The 18,708-nt window shown below is 44.8% G+C and overlaps 1 protein-coding gene and 1 non-coding gene across 2 annotated transcripts; both read left to right on the top strand.

Moving 5' to 3' along the window:
• The first annotated feature begins 211 nt into the window (after positions 1 to 211).
• On the top strand, positions 212 to 9,952 carry FAM122B (family with sequence similarity 122B). Its single transcript, XM_015860412.1, has 10 exons — positions 212 to 567; positions 702 to 780; positions 1,892 to 1,948; positions 2,307 to 2,350; positions 2,426 to 2,480; positions 2,696 to 2,797; positions 3,728 to 3,816; positions 4,369 to 4,433; positions 6,276 to 6,372; positions 7,418 to 9,952. The coding sequence occupies exons 1-10, from the start codon at positions 452 to 454 to the stop codon at positions 7,566 to 7,568; spliced, it is 855 nt and encodes a 284-aa protein (XP_015715898.1). The 5' UTR covers positions 212 to 451; the 3' UTR covers positions 7,569 to 9,952.
• LOC116653444 lies at positions 7,186 to 7,331 on the top strand. The gene has a single exon (XR_004307270.1). It is a non-coding gene; the product is annotated as a small nucleolar RNA U109 (small nucleolar RNA).
• Positions 9,953 to 18,708: the final 8,756 nt, after the last annotated feature.

Raw genomic sequence — 18,708 nt, 5'->3', positions numbered from 1 at the left:
TAGCGGGATTCGAACCCTCGGCTCTGCGCGTCCGCTCCGTAGCTGAGCTGCGTTGGAGGCGCTGAGCGGCCATGCGCGTATTGACACGCGATGTCACTGCGCCTGCGCACTGCAGGGCGGTTGGGCCCGTCTCCGCCCTGCCTCCCACGCATGCGCACTGAGCGACGGCAGCGGGCGCTCGGGCTGCGGGGGGCGTCCGGCCTGAGGCGGCGGCATCGCGGGGCGCGAGCGGCGGCGGGAGCGGCTGTGGGAGCGGGCCGGCCCTCGGGCCGCAGCCGGCATGGGGCGCTGCCGGGGCCGCCCCCCTCGCCGGGCCCGGCGCGTCCCCGGGCCCTGCCCGCCTCGCCGCCCGCGGGGCCTGTAGGGGCGGCCGCGGCATGAGGAGCCGCGGCGGGCGGCGGCAGTGAATGGGCGTCGCGGCGGAGCGGGACGAGCCGGAGCCGCCGCCGCGATGGCTCAGGAGAAAATGGAGCTGGACCTGGAGCTGCCGCCGGGGAGCGCCGCGGCACCGAGCGACGGCGGCGGGCTGAGGAGATCCAACAGCGCCCCCCTCATCCACGGCCTCAGGTGAGCGCGGCCCGGCCGGGCGGCGGGCAATGGCCGGGTCGGGGTCCGGCCGGGGGCTGTGCCAAAGTGCCTGTACAGCTGCAGTACAGCGCCTCAGCTAACCTGTCTGTCTGTTTGTTGGTTTGTCCCTCCAGCGATAGCTCCCAGGTTTTTCAGCCTTACGTGTTGCGAACCCGAAGGAACAGCACAACAGTTACCAGCCGGCACAGCATGGTAAGGAATCCCAGGCACGTTCTGTTTACACCTAACGAGGAGGGGGTGGGATGGAGAAATGAGGCTGAACTCGGTTTGTATCGCTGCGAGCTTCCACACTGAGAACAGAACGATCTCTAAAGCCCTGAGTAATTTCTGATTGAGTACGATCTTCAAATGAATTCCAACGCGGGTTGGAAAAGTGAACTGCTGCTGTAACTGGGAGTATTTAGTGGCTGTCTGATTTGTTATTCACGAGGCATTCACAAGTCGTCATTCACCTGGTTGCTTTTGGTTTTGTCTTTTCAGTCAGGGCCATTTGTTCTCTTGCAAAGCCAGATCAGACAGTAGGATTCGTATGAAGAAGTGTGTTTTATATGCCAGGCATCATTTTGCTCTCTGTTATATACTGATCTTCCCAAAGATGTGACATTTCTTTCCTCTCCCATTCCTTACTGTCAGCTCAGGACCTCTGTGTTCTTTTCCACTGATATTTTTCTCTCTTATCAGAGGATATTGAAGATCGAGGTTTGTTTTTTTTCCCAAAACCTGTGCAATGTAAGGTCCTTAAAATCAGCTTCCAAGAGTTTGGACCATGGGTCAGTAGGTGTCACAATAAACAGGACATCCGGATTGAGAACTGATGGCCTGCTTGGATGTGGCAGCGGCATCCAGAGGGAACAGATACAAAATTAGCTTGGCAATTGCAGAAGTAAAGTTGTGTGAAATGCTGTTCAAGACAGAGATAAAACACTACAGAAGCCAGCAGGTTGTGTAAGTTAGTACAGGCAGTCTGTGTTCTTAAGCTGTCCAGGAGGGAATTAGGTAACATTCTCAGCTTATTTATAATGCCTGTCTTGTCTAAATGGCACATGTAGCTATCTGTGCTCTTGAGGTACAAAGCAGCACCTGCATGTGACTCTGCCACCTGCTGAGTGGCAGAATGAATTTGTAAGCAGTAAAACTAGTCCTTTCTCTGGAAGGTCAGTGTTTTCTTTTTGCAACATTATTGAGTCATCTGCATGTAGTTGTACAGCTCATTTCTAAGTCGACAGGAATTAGCTGATGCTAAAGAAGGCGTATGCAGGCTGTTGATGTGTGCTTTAATTGTCGTGGCTGTCACTTTTTGCAGTTGCTGTCATCATCTCCTATTCGTATTCCTAGTAGCCGACTTCATCAGATCAGAAGGGTAAGTGCAGCTTTCAAACCGTATATCTAACAGCAGAATGAGAAATGTTCATATGATACTAAAGTACTTATATATTGGGAGTCTCTGCTATTGAGTTTTTCAAGAGCTCAGGAAAAAAAAGAGCTAAAAAGGGTTATTGCAAGGCTCATTATTGTCCTGTTGAAGTTACCTTGCATTTTTAGTGTTGTTTCATTAAGGAGAAATGCTGAAATAGGCTTGTGGCAGTCTTTTCTCCCTGCTGTGCTCCCGCTGTCCATATTTCAATTCTAAGGGCAAGTTCTTGAGTCATGAGTATCGTGCCAAGTACTTATGTCGTATCAAATGTTATGGGAAAACTTAGAATGTTTATCTCCTGCAGGAGGAAGGAGTGGATTTAATGAACAGAGAAACAGCCCATGAAAGGTGAGTTATTGAAACAAGATGATAAAAACAGTGTTGATCTCTTTGTATCTACTGATGGCATCTTTTGTATTCTAGGGAAGTGCAAACAGCAATGCAGATAAGCCAGTCATGGGAGGAAAGCTTGAGCCTGGTAATCTCTTTGTAGATGTTTTGTGTTAAATTCTACTTTTAAACTCAACTGATGATTTTAAGGGAAGGAGAGATATAACTGTGGGAGTAATTAGAGATAAACTTAAGTTCATGTGTTGTAGTTCTTTTGCTCACTTGACCTGATAGACTTTCGTGGCTTGGATTTTAAAGTATTGCTTTATGCCAATGTTAAGTTTGAAACCTTTGTATTTTCAGAGTGACAATGACTTGGACAAGTCTGAGAAATCTTCCTCCCCAAAGAGAATCGACTTCATTCCAGTTTCGCCTGCGCCTTCGCCTACAAGAGGGATAGGAAAGGTAAGATAAGTGAAACACCAAACAGAAAGCACGTTTTAGAATCTAGCTGGACTGTGAAGTTGTGAAACTTCACAAATAGTTTGACAGTTTAAAAAAGCAATAACAGAACCCAACCCAAATCCACGTTTTACTGACAATCAGGTGTTCATCCCCGAGCCTGCAGAGCTGAAGCAGTGTGCGACTTCATTCATGTTGCACGTTTTCACTTCTGTCATGTTTGGGTCGGTTAGAGTTCTGATCCTAAGGGAGCTGAAAAAGAGCATTGTAGATTGTGATCCCCAACTGTGCAATTGGGGCATGCTGGGGATGAAGGACCAAAATCTGGATGCGTTGTATGCGGAGAGAATGAGAGTAGATAGAAACTAGGAGCTGCATATCTGTGTGGTGAGGAGAGTCAGTATGTGCCCATCAGTTCTGGAAAGGAAAGCATAACCTCAACTGTCAAGGAATACTGAGCTTTGAGCATGCCAAATTTGCACTGAAAACTGATGGCAAATGCTGTAAAAGGAGGAAGGTATGTCTTGGATCAACTCCTCTTTTTTTTTTTTTTTTTTTTTTTTTTTCAGTGGGAACAGGGAAACTGAAATGTAGCAAAGAGAAACTGGCAACTTTGTTGTTTTAATGTGGGCTGCTTGACCTTGTTTCCCCCCCTTGTGGTTCTGCTTTTGTAGTGCTACTGTGTTTCATTGAAAGTCAGCTCCTAATGTGACACCACTATTGGTCACTGGTGTTACACCGTTGAGTTTGTAACTGTATAGCAGTTTCATTAGCCAGTATGTCTTTGTAAGTTAGGTTTTAATCCCTCCAAGATCATGTTTGATTATTGATCTGTCATTGAGTTTGCACTAACCAGAGATATTATGTTGGGGAAAGGACACTTGGGTATTTAAGTGGGAATTCTGAATCATCTTAATGTGACTTCTTCTGCAGCAATGTTTTTCACCGTCATTGCAAATGTTTGTGAGCAGCAATGGATTACCCCCGAGTCCTATCCCCAGTCCAACAAGGCGATTCTCTAAGTAAGTAACTTCTGAAGCAACAGGTATACACTGCCTTAAATCCCAGGGCAAGCACAAGGATTAGTTAAAGCTGATGCCACAGCATTAGAAGAGACTTCATTTTTAGAATAGAGTATTGCCATGTAAAAATGCTCTGCAGGTTTGGCCTTTACCAATGGTAGCTTCACGTGGATGATCTTAAAAGAATCAGTGTTAACTTTAAACCAGTTTTAGTACCTTGCAGGGGAATTTCTGTACTTCAGATTAACTTTATCAATTAGGTAGTATACCCATGTTGTATACATATTATACTGATTCTAGAAATGGATTGAAGCCAGTATATGATGCACAGAGGGCAAGAGAAGACCCTGGGATGCTAAGTACAAGTGTATATGGTAGATAATGCAGTGTAATAGGCAGCACTTCTTTGTTTACATATTCAGATTTCCTGAGCGTTCCAGTTCAACTTTAAAGAGTGTTTGATATAATATGTTTCTATTGATTTAATGTGAAATATGGTGATGCTCAAACTTGCAGCCTTTACAGACCTGACTATTGGTGTTCTCTCTACAGCAGGAGGAGTCAAAGTCCAATCAACTGCATCAGGCCCAGTGTTCTCGGCCCCATTAAAAGGAAAGGTATGTGTGTTTGTGTTTGAGGTGCTGGAGTGTGGATGTCATTTTGCAGCAAGACACATTTTTCTCTTCTTTGTTGTCCTGTAAATATAATGTTTCCAAGGTAATCTGGAATTTGCCAATTGAAATTTAGAAATTCAAGGTAAAGCAACTAGTCTAAAGCACGAGAATGCAAATCGTTAAAACAGCTACTGCTTGAAAGAGGCAAGTTATTCTGCAAATGTTTATGAATATTTGTAAGCCCCGGCATTCCTGAGAGTACCACTGTGCAGTGCACACCCCTCAGATCATCCCAGGAATGTTGCTTATCGTTCAATATCTTCTAAACTTAGTGCCGAATGTTTGTTTTCACTGTGAAAGTTCAGAAGGTGACTGTTTGAGAATGGGAGAGAAGTGGAACCAACTGATCTTCTTTCCTCCTGAAGGAGGAAAACTGCATTCTTTCCTGGAAGTATTTTGTGTTAAAGATATTCAAATTACATCCTAGAACAATTATCTGTAGTGGAACTGTAAGATTAGAATGTGAAAACGTGTGTCTGTAGCTACATTTATCCTTTCTGGACGTGGGTCTGTATGTATATATTAGACATTAACTGTACCAAAAGCATTCATTCTCTTTTACAAAACTTACAGTGATGATTTAGTCTTCAAAAAGAGTTACTACTTTGTTGTTGTTTTTCAAGGCTTGTCCTGTCAGATGGTGTTGTGTAATTCGTATTAGACTGACAGGAGAATGCCAAGATAGCATTAACAAGAAAACTTAGGTTGGCTATTAATTTATATGGATTTTAGAACGGTTACAAGTTGGATAGAAGTGTATCAGGTTCACTGATAAACAGGTAACAGATATTCGTGCTCCAGTGTTTTATTTGAAATGTTTTACAATAGATTGTGTACAAACTGTAGTAAGAAAACCACCACACGGGCAGGCTTTGCTCACACTTTCCATGTGTTCTGGTAGAGCATCTTTTACAAAGAGGAGATGCAAATTTTCTTCTATCAAGGAATTTTTGGAGTGTTACCTAATACTAAACTATCTAATCCATTGAAATGACTTTAGTTGCTTTTCCTAAATGCACAATGTATTTCCAATTTCTTATGGTTTTATATTTGAGCTAAAAAATTGTATTGCAGCTGAGAGGGTTTTCTTTGAAGCTTGTTATTGGGAAGTTCATGGTATCTCCAAGTGTCTCTTGTGCAGGAGCTGTTAATGAGCTCGACCATTCTCAGGGCAGATTATACTAAACAGATTAAATGAATTCTGCCTGTCGCGTTTAATATTCCAGTGTCAGTAGATGAGTGCAGGTACAAAGATAGTCTGATCTGTGATGACTAATTGGAAATGCATACACATGCTATTTTTTTTTTCACCTCTTATTTAGAAGTGTACATACATGACCAAATTTGTCTAACTCAGAAGGGTGAAACTGTGTACTGAGCTGGAATTTCTATTTCCATAATCACTAAGAATTTTAATCACCAGGTGTTGATATATATGCCAGTTGCCTTATCTCAATTGCTCGCTTAAAATTAAGTCACAGAAATCAGTTTGCTTTAGATTGCTTTGTTTGATTGTATTCTGAGGCACCAAGTGCCTGGTTTGATGTCTTTGAGATCTTTGTAGCCCCTCACATACAGCTGAAGCGTTAGTTAAGTAAGGAATAGGCTGGGTGTTAAAACAATAGCTAGAATAAAATGGATTTCTTATCCAAGTACTTGAGGGCTTATCATGTTACAAATGCAAGCTTGCTGTATTATGGGACAGGCCTCTCTTACTTTAGACAAATATTAAATGGACATTCCAGAGACTCAAGTGAGTTTGATTATTTGCACTGTTTTCTTTAGGTGAAATGGAAACTGAAAGTCAGCCAAAGAGACTTTTTCAAGGAACAACCAACATGCTTTCTCCAGATGTTACACATCTGACGGATCTCAGTGCATGGTAAAACATTGTGTACCACGAAATACCAAACCTGGGAATGCACAGTTATTACAAGATCTCTGCTTTTTAGGGGGGGGGGGGGAAGATATTTTGTATGTAGCTTGCATTATCTGCATTATTGCGAACTCTTGCTATGATAGTGTAGCGTGGTAACAGTCCTGCCTGCCTGATCAATTCCTTGTGGGCAGACAGTAGCCTAGACTTTTATGTATCAAACTTGTCATTCTGAATGTATTGTTAGAAATCTCAGTTCATAAGTAAAGCTGCTTCATCTGGAAGCTTCTACATTATTTCAGTACGTGGTCACAGTATCCACATCACTTACCTAAATACTTAGAAAGTATGTGTGTGAATAATTGCAGTCACAGTTCATGTTGCCTTTAGCTTGAATCGTCTGTCTCCTTTGTATGTTATGGTTCTATAAAGCTGATTCTTTTCTGTGTCAAAAGTCAGACACTGAGTATTGTATCAACTGGGTGTTAACTATAATTTCAGTTTACTTATAGAACTGGAATACCTAGAAATGTTTTGTACGTTTTCATTCCAGCTAAAATCCAAAAGCATCTTTCTCTGTGCTGGCTGGAATCATGTACCAAGACTTCAAAATTCAAACAAACTAATTCCTTACTTAAGAAGAAATGCATTTCAAAACGTCTCTTTGATTAGCATCACATTAAAATATGTGCTAGCTAATTAATGACATATCAGCTGCATTACTGTTGAGATTCTTGGTATTCCTATTCTGTAACCTTTTATGTTCTTGTCCCTGTTAGTCCTCTGTATAACTGATTAAAATCAGGGTTATAATTTAATCTGCATGTTAAAAAAAAAACACAGTTCTGCTCCTTATTCCCTTAAGGAGCATGAATATATCTATAACATGCTACAGAAAACAAGGAGTCTTCAGGGCTGCCAGTCTTCAAGTAAAGGCTGAGTGGTAGTATATGCCTCCTACATTTCTTGCTCTGAAGGAAGAAAGCGCATTAGCTGTGTACACAGAAACCTGGAGCCTGTGTAACTAAATAACCATTTTCTCTTTCCCCAGCCTGTCTTCAGACATTCTTGATGGGAGTAGCAGCAGTGTTGGCTCTTCCTCTGATTCACTGACTAAAGGCAGCATAACCGCTGAGTCGCCAGTTACATGCTCAAACTCATGCTCCTCATTCATTCTGATGGATGATCTCTCACCTAAGTGACTTAATCAGTTCTGAGTCAGTGTTTGGCCGTGCTGTTCCCTTGCTGTACAGAGAAATGAACTCTTATCCTTGAACCATTAATATGAGGATTGTTAAATGGAAAATTAGTGTAACTGTAATCCTTGGAAACTTTCCAGTGATTTTGATTTATCCATTTAATGGACGTTGTAGACCATATTAATGTCTGGTTTTGCTGATTTTTATTTTTTAAACGAGATGTCTGCTCAGATTATACTAACTTCTTGCTTTGGAGAACTTGCATACACTTTTTGATTCTGAGATAGGTATCTACCTATTAGTGTTGCAATATTGAGGGAAATATTTCTATGGTTATCGTGGTTGCTGTGTCTAGGGAAATAATTTGGTTCGGAAGGATTTGAAAATACTGATTTATTTTCTGGCTCTTCAACCAGTAAAGTAAAACTATTTTCCTGGCTCTTTTTTGTTGTTAAATTCAGGCTGTAGCCTCAAGTTCTTTGCAGAAGGGAGAAGAAAAATGTGAACGCTGCTAGTAATTTTCATTACAGGAGAGCACGGTGGGTCTGGAAACCTCACCGTTACAGTAAAAAGCCCAGCAAAGCAGTGAATGAATGACTGTCACTTCGCTGGCATTGAAGAAATAACAGTATAAAGGAACGTGATTGAAATAGCTGCGTAGTTTTCTCCCCACGCTCTTCATCCTATGGATTATATGAAATAAGGTCAATATTTAGCAACGTTTGGCCAAGGAGAATTAATCCACGCCTCGATCTAAGACAAACCATGCAGATAACTAAGTTATTAAAACTACTGTGTAGGAGAACACGTATGGCACCATCAATGTCTCCTGTGGCATTGAGGTCATAGGTATTTTTGTGCCTTAGGGGACATTGTTACAAAATGATGGAATGTAAACCGGAGGGGTGGGTGGGAAACGTCCTTTGTGTACAGCTTGTTGATAGCGTGCTTACCAGAGTCTGTCATCAGTGCTGCTTTCCTTAGTGTTCCTTTCCAAGGAGGGTCGCTCCGTTGCGAGGTGCTGTGCTCAGTCCCAGCGAGATGGCGGCCTGCGCAGTCACTTTGGAAGCTGCCCCGTGCAGCACTTAATGCCTTTGTAACGAGGAGGGCAAACGAACATTCGATGTATAACAGAAGACTTCAAAGTGAGGCTGAGTGGAAGCTCTGCAGGTTTGTTTGGCTCAGGAGTTACGTTGGAGCCGAGACTCGTCACGATACTTTGGTCAGCCTGAAGTAAGACGGCAGAGGATTTACTTTTTAAAAGACTTGAACGGGGCAAAATAAATCTGTTTGTAATCTACTGTGTTATGCTATTTATTATTTATAACTATGTAAAAAGTCTGTGGTGATGAATTATAGTATTTTTTTATGATTGAATAAGTTTTTTATGTTCGGTAATTGCTGGCTGGTTTGTATTTAATACGCGACGTTGTCTGCCAGAACCATAAGCTTCCATTTCTGAATGTTTGTAACATAAATGCTTTTGTTATCTCCAAGTGCAACTTCTGATCTTATTTTTTTGTTCTTTTCTTTGAAAGAAAATAGCACTGACTTTAAAGTGAGATAACGTGCTCCTAAAGTGGGGCACAATCTCTGGCAATACTGTCTGGTGAAAGGGGGGAGGGCTGGACAGCCGTAATCCTTTCTGTTCTGAAGAAGCTGTTGAGTTTCCAGAAGGTTTGTACATACCAGGTTATTCTTAAGGGCGTATTCATTAAACTATAAGGAATACCTTGATGGGCCAATGGTGGCACTGTTATTTGTATTCTCGTTATCACCTGTGGAGCGTCAGTTCCCCGCCTCCAATAAATGTGCATATTGTAATATATTGTCCGTGGGTGCCATTTTTAAATGAGCTCTGCAGTACGGAATGTGAATTTTCTTTGTATATGCCCAGTGCTATTTCTTGAACTTTGGATGTCTTAAATGGCTTAACTATTTTTTTATTCATGCTTTGTATCTTCTCTGCCTTCTCGTCGCTGAAGAGAAGGCTGCTCTTACATTTGCAAAGCTGTCGATGAACAGTCTGTGATGAAATTCAACCTGTTACCTGTGCCCCACTTCGGTTATGATGTGCTTTACTGGTTCTGTGACCTAGAAACCCAGGCCAAGGGGTGGCAGAAGGGGGGGAACTATTGCATGCTTTCTTTAAACAGAAGAGCATAGCTGTCGCTTATTTTGGGCTGACTTACCTGTACAATTGATGTATTCCAGATTTGTCTGTTAGTGGAGAGTCCTATCTAAGTGCTGGCCTTTGTAAACGTTAGAATGTAAGCTTCATAAAGCAAACGCACAAATATTGACTCTTGTTACAGCATCTTTTTAGCGTTCTGGCTGTTCTCCACTCTCCAGAAGGCATTGCTCTTTTATAAAACATATATACAATACACCCGTGCTTTGTCTGTTGTTTCAGAATGAAGTGTCTTACTGTCGTTGTAATGGGTCCCCTGTGGGACTGTGTTCTCATCCATACCCAGCCGTAATACCACTTGTTTGTGTTGGAACTGACTGGGGGAAGGCTACTCTGACAGCTGATATTTGTACTTAACTGCATGTGAGTTTCTGCTGCTTGCAGAATCAATCTTGATTGAAGTGGAAGAGCTGGGACGGGGCGCTCTGCATGCACTGACTGCGAGTTGGAGTTGAGGATTTATTAACTGTCTGGTGTGTAATGAATTAGATAGCGCTTTGGGGAGGAACACCAGCTGGTGCTGGGAGTCAGCTTTAATAGATAACCACTGACGCAGCACGGTGGGTTCTTATGACTTCAACAGACTGAGTTGTGCTGAGTTGCTGTAACGAGCGGCTGAGAATTCCTGCCTCTCCTCACCCTCTTTATTTATTTGTTTTTGAAATAGGAATCCACTGATGCAGACCTATTGCTGGGAATCACCAGTGCTCAAATGCTTCTAACGTGGTGACCACAGAGAAGTGAAAATAGCAGCCAACACCAATGGTGTTCAAGCAACCTTTTAGATGGAGTGGTTTCAGTATGTGAACTAGTTACCATTAGCTTTTACCTGAAGTATGCTTGACTCCTCATTCAGCAGCCTTATGTGCTGGAAGGGTTATACCAGTGGGTTAGACTGTATATATCAGCTGTGGAACTCTGTTTTGATAGTATCAAATGTTCTGAATCAGGGAATGGATGGCAGTATGAGTGTTACATTTAATTCATTGCATTTCAGATCGGGGATCACGGGCCCTAAAGGCTTTATTTAAGGGGCTGTTATTCTGACTGCATGTGATTAAATACTTTCTCCTGCAATGAAAGTAATTAAACTGTCCATGAGGGTGTAAATCTGAGTCCTGCAGGCTCTATTGGAAAGCTCACTCTTGCACTGAGTCCAAGGGAAGTAATAATGTAGTGGGCTTAAAGTCCAATAAATATTTGTGGCACTATACAGACCCTCTCTTGCATTCCAGGGCTGGTGTATAAATGGCAACAGTCCATAAGAGGGAAGGGGCTTTGCCTGCCATTCAGTGTTTCAGAATGGCTCGAGATTTGTTACATCATTCTTAGCAAATGTAGTGACTGATGTAAGGTGGGTCACTGAAGGTACTGAGTGACCCACTGAGCTGCTGAAGGATGTAGCAATGAGCTCCTCAAGTATAGATAAGAGCTTTAACCCTGAGTGCAGATCTGCTTTATCCAGCTTTCAAATACAGAATGTTTCTGGCATCTGAGTCTTTCATGAGCGTGTGGGCTGTTCCAGCTCACAGGTAAAGGCTGCTTGTCAGGCCTAGGAGTGTGTTGCTCAGCCCATGGCCTTGCTGGTCAAAACTCAAGCAGCATTTGGCTTCATTTAAAAGCCCTCCTTGCAGAGGGCATGGGGCTGGTGCTCACCTTTCTCTAAGGACTCTGCTTATCTCAGTCACAGCTGGGCCCTTGATGACATCTCTGGGTAGGCCTGTTTTCAGGAGCAGTAAGCAGGCTGCACAGCTGGTTTAAGCTCACACTCCTGCTGCAAATGAAGAGTCTTCAGTGAGCGGAGCTGCTGGCTCAGTGCTGCCATCCCCTGAAGTACAGAGGACACAAGTTCCCCTTGTAACGTGGACCTTTAGGCTGTCATAGAGTACACGCTGGGTACTTACTTAAGCAGAAGTGAAGCCAGTGGATTTGTCTCAGTCCAAACCTTTGTTGCATTAAAGCTGCTTTTTATTACTTGTTTTTTAGACCTTAAAGCCTTTTGATATGGGGCTGGTAGGGCTTTTAAGTTCTGACTCTTGACGTGTTGGGCCAGCATTTTCCTTTCAACCTGGAGCAAATGTTTTGCTCTTACATTATAAAGAGAGGTCGAGTAGGTCGGCCCTTGCTATGAACAAAGAACGTGCATTAGTGACCATGGAAGATTTTTACCTCTTACACCAACACAACTGTGGGCTGTTAATGACCACAGGTTGAGCAGTGGTAAACTCCTGGTGGACTTGGCCAACCCCGGAATGTCTCTCACTGGGGAATATAACACAGTCTGGGATTTGTGATTGTTTTCCTGATAATGAAATGTGTGTCTTCTAAAAGAATTATCCATTGTGTTCCAATCCCGCAGGGTGTTTGGGTATAGCTTATGCAGCAGTCTGTGTCAAAGTAACTTGTGAAACAACACGAGTCTTCAACGTGAACCTTGGGGACAATGGTGGGGTTTGGTTTTGCAGCAGCTGACCAAATGAACCCTCGCACCACCTAACTAAGCTCCCTCCATTCTGCAGCTGCCTGCACTACTTGTAAACTTTCCCCAGCATTAAACGAGCTGGCAGCAGAAGTGCCAGCCTATTATTTGTATTGGGGTTGTTTATAAGGCGAATTACGAAAACCCCATTGTACTGGGACAAAAAAGGCTGTCCTCGCCCCAAATGGTTTGCAGTTTAATTTTGTTGTGAGAACTATAATGGTTTATCAATGCAATGCCTGGTCAACAATTCTTCCACTGTAGAAGTATGAGTCTGTAATACACAGGTAAGAAGCAGGTGGGTATCAATAACCAAAGGTAATGAATCCAGATTGCATATCTAAATGGAAGCAAACCCTTTGCTCTCTGAGCACCCCAGCATCATGGGGAAAACTCATACACCTCCCTGCTCATTCTCAACCCCAGTTAAGTGACAGCATTACTTGTCAGCAGAACCTCTATGAATTGGGAGGACAAAACGTTGTGGCAGGGAGAAGTAGAATAAAAATGCCTCTGTGCCTGTGATACGTGAGTATTGATTGAATGGTGTGCAGAGGAAAGTGCAGAGAGTTGGGACAAATGTGCTTTAAATAAGTCGAGATGTGCACAACACATAGCACATGTAACATCTTGTTCGTGTGCAAGAACAGACTGGGAAAGGAACAGCTTTGTTTGTGCAGGAGAGAGAGCATCAAAGAGATCACAAGGACCAGTTCTGTAATAGGAAACATTTGTCTTTTGAGGATTGTTATGGCTGGTGGTCACTTTTTCCCCCTTGTTACAACGCAGCAGATGAGCGATGTGATGGTGTGGGCACTGAGAAGGTACTGGCAGCTCCCACACCAACACCCTGCTTGCACTGGTTGGAAGCATGAGCTCACGCAGCACAGCTCTGACTGTGTTGGTGCAGTGGGCCAGGAGAACCCAATGGGTGCCTGTGTGACCACTGGATGGTGCCACGGCCTGCAAACATGGGCCGGTGCTCAACGAGCAGCGTGACCTCAGCTGGGGTTGAGTCTGTCCTGCAGCTTCTGTGCTGGAGTTTGTGTTGTTGTCTTTCTTTCCACCCTCAGGGACCCACCTCCTCCCAGGGCTGCTGACATGTGGACCTCGTTGTGCTTACAGGATTAAAGCGGATTAAAATAAAGAGGTGGAGCTTTTTGGTCATAAGAAAGACACGTTCCCATACTAGAGGAGACTGTGCTCAGCTTTACCAACAACCTGAAATAAATGAAAGGCCTCACTCTCAGGGGAGCTGTGCTCGGGGTGTTTTGCCTCCAGGCTGCTTTCCCCACCCGGGAAGCAGTTTGGAAGCATGCTGTGACACATTTCAGCTTGTTGCAGTGGATTTCTCCCGAAGTGCTGATGCTGCAGCATTCCATCAGACCGCAGGCATCGCGCTGCCGTTCCTCGGTGCGGGCACACGCAGACCTTGGAGCATTCACAACAGCTTCAGCTTTGCAACCTGGTGCCCAGGTGAGCGCTTGGCAGGAGCACGCCTTGCTTTGGCCGTAGGTTGTGTTGGGAGAGCCCCCAGCTCTGTCCTGCTGCTGGGAGCTCTGCCTTCCCCCAGCCCCTCACGTAGCTCCTGCTGGTGGGGAGAGCTTCCTCCGCTCGTTCATAGTTTGCCTTCTCCTTCGCACGTCTCCAGCAGGAAGTGCAGATTCAGCAGGCATTGTGTGCTCGCAGCCTGCCAGCTGCCTGGCTGAGGCTCATTCACAATTCCACTCACTCCCGATAAGTTTTCAAACAATGCGCTGTGATTTCTCAGCTAGATAGCAGCTGAGCCCGGCTCCTCTGCTTCCAGCGTGGCAGCAGGACGGGGCTCTGCATTTACCCTGCAAAGCTCCCCTGGGTCAGACCTGCCCTCACACTTAATGCTTTGGGCTTCTGCGATGTTCCATAGATTTGTTTATATTTCTTTGTAGAGGAATGGTTTGCAATGAGCGCTGTCAGAGGAGCGTGCAGCTCTCTATCTCAGTCCATGTTCCTTTGCTGTTGGTTCACATCCATAGACTCAGAGCTGCCAAAGAGATGAGCTACCAGATAAGGATTTGGAGGAGAGACTGTGCCCACTCCCCCCGTGCATGGAAATGGGCTCCGTACAGAGCACACACCATTTAATCTCACTGACCATGTTCTTGTGAAATGGAATCCTCATGATTTGCTATCTCAGCTTGGCACACACTCGTTTTGTTCGTGCGTGCATACGGTCAGAAGTCAAAAGTATAGCAGCCTTGAACCATAGGATGGATCTGCCCATATTGTGAAAAACATCCTTATAACAAAGAGACAAAAGTAGGAATATGCATCACCTCTGCCAGGTGACAGCATGGTTTTGCTCATGGTTAAGCTTATGGAATCTCACCTGGGTGCACTTCCACAGGGAGGCCGATGTGCTGAAGTGGGTTTGTCATTGTGCCATATGGTGGTTTGTTGGTTTTTATTTCACTCCTCCTGTAGTACTGCAATTGGAAATTCAAGCCGGAGAAATGTGAAAGCAATTGGGCCTAATCCATTCCTGTTGTTACTCCTTTTGTTTTCACTGGAGTCACTCCAAGGCTGAATTCAGCACTTGGTGAACAACTTGTTCTCCTGAGCTGGAACTTAGGGGAGAAGGTTTCAGGGCCGATCACGCAACTCGATGTTGGCTCCTCCAACAGCTGAACCTCCCATGGGAGTGACAACTCATGCTGGCTTCAGGTTATTGAATGTAGTGCAGCATACTAGTAATTAGCCCTCCAGTCATAATAGTATAGTACTATCCATTGGAACAATTACTTGAATGAAACCCAACAGTTGTATACTGAGGAAGCAGAAAGGACCCTTGGTTTTTAGCAGTAAAATAAAGCAACTTACAGTCTTATTGGCTTCAGTTTACTTCTTTCCATGAAAGAAAAAGGGCTGCTCGCAGGTTGGTCAGTGTGAGGGTTGGTGAGATGCTGCTCTGCTCAGATCTGAGGACCTGACCTCAAGGCAGCCAAGGAAAACAGTGGGAAGAGTTAAACCTCACTGAGCACAGCACTGAGGGATTATCTCCCCAAACATTGCTTCAAGTTCACATAGCAAAGGGGATCTCTGGCTTCCGAGGAACTACAGCTCCTACTGTTTTTGCCCCACAGCTTCCCAAGCATCTCTTGGTCATTATCTTGATCATCATACTTTGGGCCAAGGCTTTCAGAAGGCTTCAACACTAAACCAGACGTGTTACTGCTGAGCTTCAGCCCAGGGTGTGTTCTCCCAACCATATCTGTGCATCTGCAAGGTGCCCCAAGCCAATGTAACTCTGGGTTTATGAAGCTCAATGCTGGGACCTACTCATTTTGTCTCCTCTGTGGACTTTTGCTTCTCTTCCCTTTAAGCATTTGGCTCCAGGAGTTGGAGCAGCTCATCCTCCACTTTGAAACACTCTGTTCTTGCTGGCTCTGGAGTCACCTGGGAGTTGTAGCTCCTAAAACTTCGGGAAAAATAGATGGTTTAAAGGAAAAAATAAAGTGGAAAACCATATTGGCTTAATTCATGGAGGAGGTAGTTTGTAACTCGTGTTCTTAAAGGCTGTGGTTAAGTGTTCAACCCATTTCTCCCATAAGCTAAAATTGTATTTGTTTTGCACTGTAAAGTATTTGCCTAAGGACTTTCTGTTGCTCCCAGATTAGCAGTAGTGCCTGTGGAGAAGGATTGGTAGCTCCTTAAGCACAGGGCAATGCCAGGGTGGGGGACATAGATACATATAAGCACGCTGGTGTGGAGAGGTCTGGATGACATCTTCCTCCTCAGCAGACACAATCTCATACCACACTGGTTTGATCCAGGAGAAGTTTGTGTTCTGGGCTCAGCTGCACGTTGTTTTCCAGATGGGTGCCTCCTCAAACCAAACTGTGGCTCAGTCCTGGCTGTTGTGATACTGGGTTCCTGTTGGGTGCTCTCCCTGTGCCCCATAGGATCGCCATGGGAAACCCACCCATCTGTCTCCCCAGAAGTAAATGGTGAGGGCTTGGACCTGATCTCAGCTTTATCAGGACAGCTCCTTTCCAGCCAAGCTTTGCTAATCAGGAATCTTGGGTGGGAGCTGCTCTTCTCATGTTTCACAGATGGCCTCGGTGAATGATTTACTAGGGGAGTAAAAGACCAGCCAGATTCCTCCAACTGCATCCCGAGTTACATAGAGCACTGTGCTTTACAGGGACCTGGCAGCTCCTAATTCTGTAGCCTCATTAGGCACAGTGTTACAGTGACTAATTGCCTCACACTCCCTCCCCTGGGCTCTCCTTGTGGGGAAGCCACACTCCTGCACAAGCTGCTCCTGTGGCTTCAAAGCAGATGAAGGTGAGGATGTCTGCAGGATGGAGATGGTAAAGGGGATACTTACAGTGTTTCCATGCAATTATTGAGAGCTTTGCAGAATCCTGTGATGGAGAACAGCCACAGAGAGCTCATGGCAGCTGTGGGTGGGCAGGGTAAAGCCTTCTGCTTCAACACCTCTGCTGGTCTACAAAGCTTGGATGAGCTCTTCTGGGGGAAGGGAGGTCACCCCATGTTTACCTCTGATGGGGTTTCTCACATTTCTCTCTTTTACACTTGGCAGCCTGTCTGACTCTACGGCAATTCCTGCAGAGTCTGGCTGTTTTAAAGGGCTGTAATACTGATTTAGGCATCCAAATTGGAAAAGCAGTGTTTAAAGTGGACCTATTTTTTTCCCCTTCAGAGTGATACTTGTTAGAGATCTTTGTTAAATTATTTACCAGCGGTCTTGCAAGATCAACAGACCTTTCCATTTACCCACTGGCACAACTTCTATCATCCTAAATTCTTTTCCCCTTTCCCTTAAATAAAAAGGGGGAAAAAACATTAAATTGTGAATAGCCCTTCCCCACACACACACACACTTCTACGAACTCACCAGGAAGGCACCTCCCATGGTCCCCATCTGGATGTCCTTCCTGTGCACAGCTGGGATGTCCCTCTGCTCCTGGGCTGCCTGCTGGGCGCTGCTTCATGGCTTCCACGGGCTGTAGGCTGCAGGGGAGATTCCCTTGGTCCTCTTGCGCTGCTCAGACCCCTGTGCCTGGATCCGGCCCCATTGCCCCACCTGGGACCGCTAGAGGGCTGGCTAGGATGGCTTTCGTGTTCCTACAGAGGCATGAAATGCACAGCAGACCTCGTGTACACAGCCCCGGGTTTATAGCAGCCAGAGATGAGCTCTGGGGGAATCAGCCCCTGGCAGAGCTGTTTAAGCAATTTGGGCTTTAGCCAAGACGTTGAGAAAGGAGGGTTTGTGTCTCTCTTTCTCACTGCTGTGGTCTCCCCACTTGTGATGCTAAACACCCCAAGGAGCAGCCCTGCCAGCCTCGGCCCTAAGGCAGACAAGGATGTTTTCACAGCAATGTGGGTGCTCTACCAGAGCCCATAGTGGGGTGAGGGGAGAGTTACAGAAAGTGCAGCAGTGCTGAACCCTGTCTTCTTTTAGTGAAGGCAGGAAGAAAGGATGTGTGCATGTTTCCAGGACAGAACCTGGTGTGGATGAGCTGCACGTTGGCATCTGTTGGATGTACAAGTCTTAAAGCACACCTGTTAGCAGAACAGAACCTGCAGCACTTACTGTCCTCCCCACCATGCAGCTGACTCCTTTCCATCCCGTTAGATACATCCCAACACAAATAGCCTTCCTATCACTTTACACGCAGTGTACAATTGGGATGGAAGAGAAAGTGGTCAGTAATGTAATGAGTTCTGCATTTTCATTGCAGAAAGGAATGGAAGAAAGGATGCAGAAAGGAATTCTGGTTGCTCACCTCCAATGTGAGCAACCAGAATAGACAGTGCCGTGCTGAACAAAGACCACAACCCAAGGGGCCAGTAAATCATTATTTTTAAGGAATAAAACCTCATACAGATCCCAGGACTTCCTCCCATCCCTCCTTCTCTCCTCTTTCAGGCTATTGCTTCAAGAGAATAAGACAGCAAACCATGTAAATGATGGATGAAAAGTTAACAGCAAGATGAACCAACCTGTGGGTCTTCCTTTTCCAGCATCTTCATGCTTGAATTCGTGGAAGTGAGATCTATGGGTCAGGCTGAGGGAGGACAATCTCCACTCTGTTACTGCTACAGATTGATTATCTTAATGTAAATGGTACCATCTTGGTCAGCCTTCATCTCACCAGTGTGCAGTTTCAGAGTGCTTTACATTACACCTGGAGGCTCTAAATGTCTTAAGTCATTGCCCATAGAGCATAGGGGAAGCAGGGCCCTCTAGTGTTACTGCTAGCATCAAGCATTTGGTTTCTGTTCATAACGATTGATTCTGTGGTGGGAGACAGGTAAGGTAAGGAGCTGTGTTGGAAGACAAACTGGAAAAGATTGGGGTTTTTGAAGGTCCAAAGCCATGGTTAAGTTAAAGTTGACTTCAAAAGAAAGATGTAACTTGACTGTGTTCTTTGTACACCACACAACACTCAGGGGATTGGCCAATG

Source organism: Coturnix japonica, chromosome 4 (genome assembly GCF_001577835.2).
Source record: "Coturnix japonica isolate 7356 chromosome 4, Coturnix japonica 2.1, whole genome shotgun sequence".
Lineage (NCBI taxonomy): Eukaryota > Metazoa > Chordata > Aves > Galliformes > Phasianidae > Coturnix > Coturnix japonica.
The sequence above is the reverse complement of the archived record's forward strand: the minus strand, read 5'-3'. Positions and strand labels throughout refer to the sequence as shown.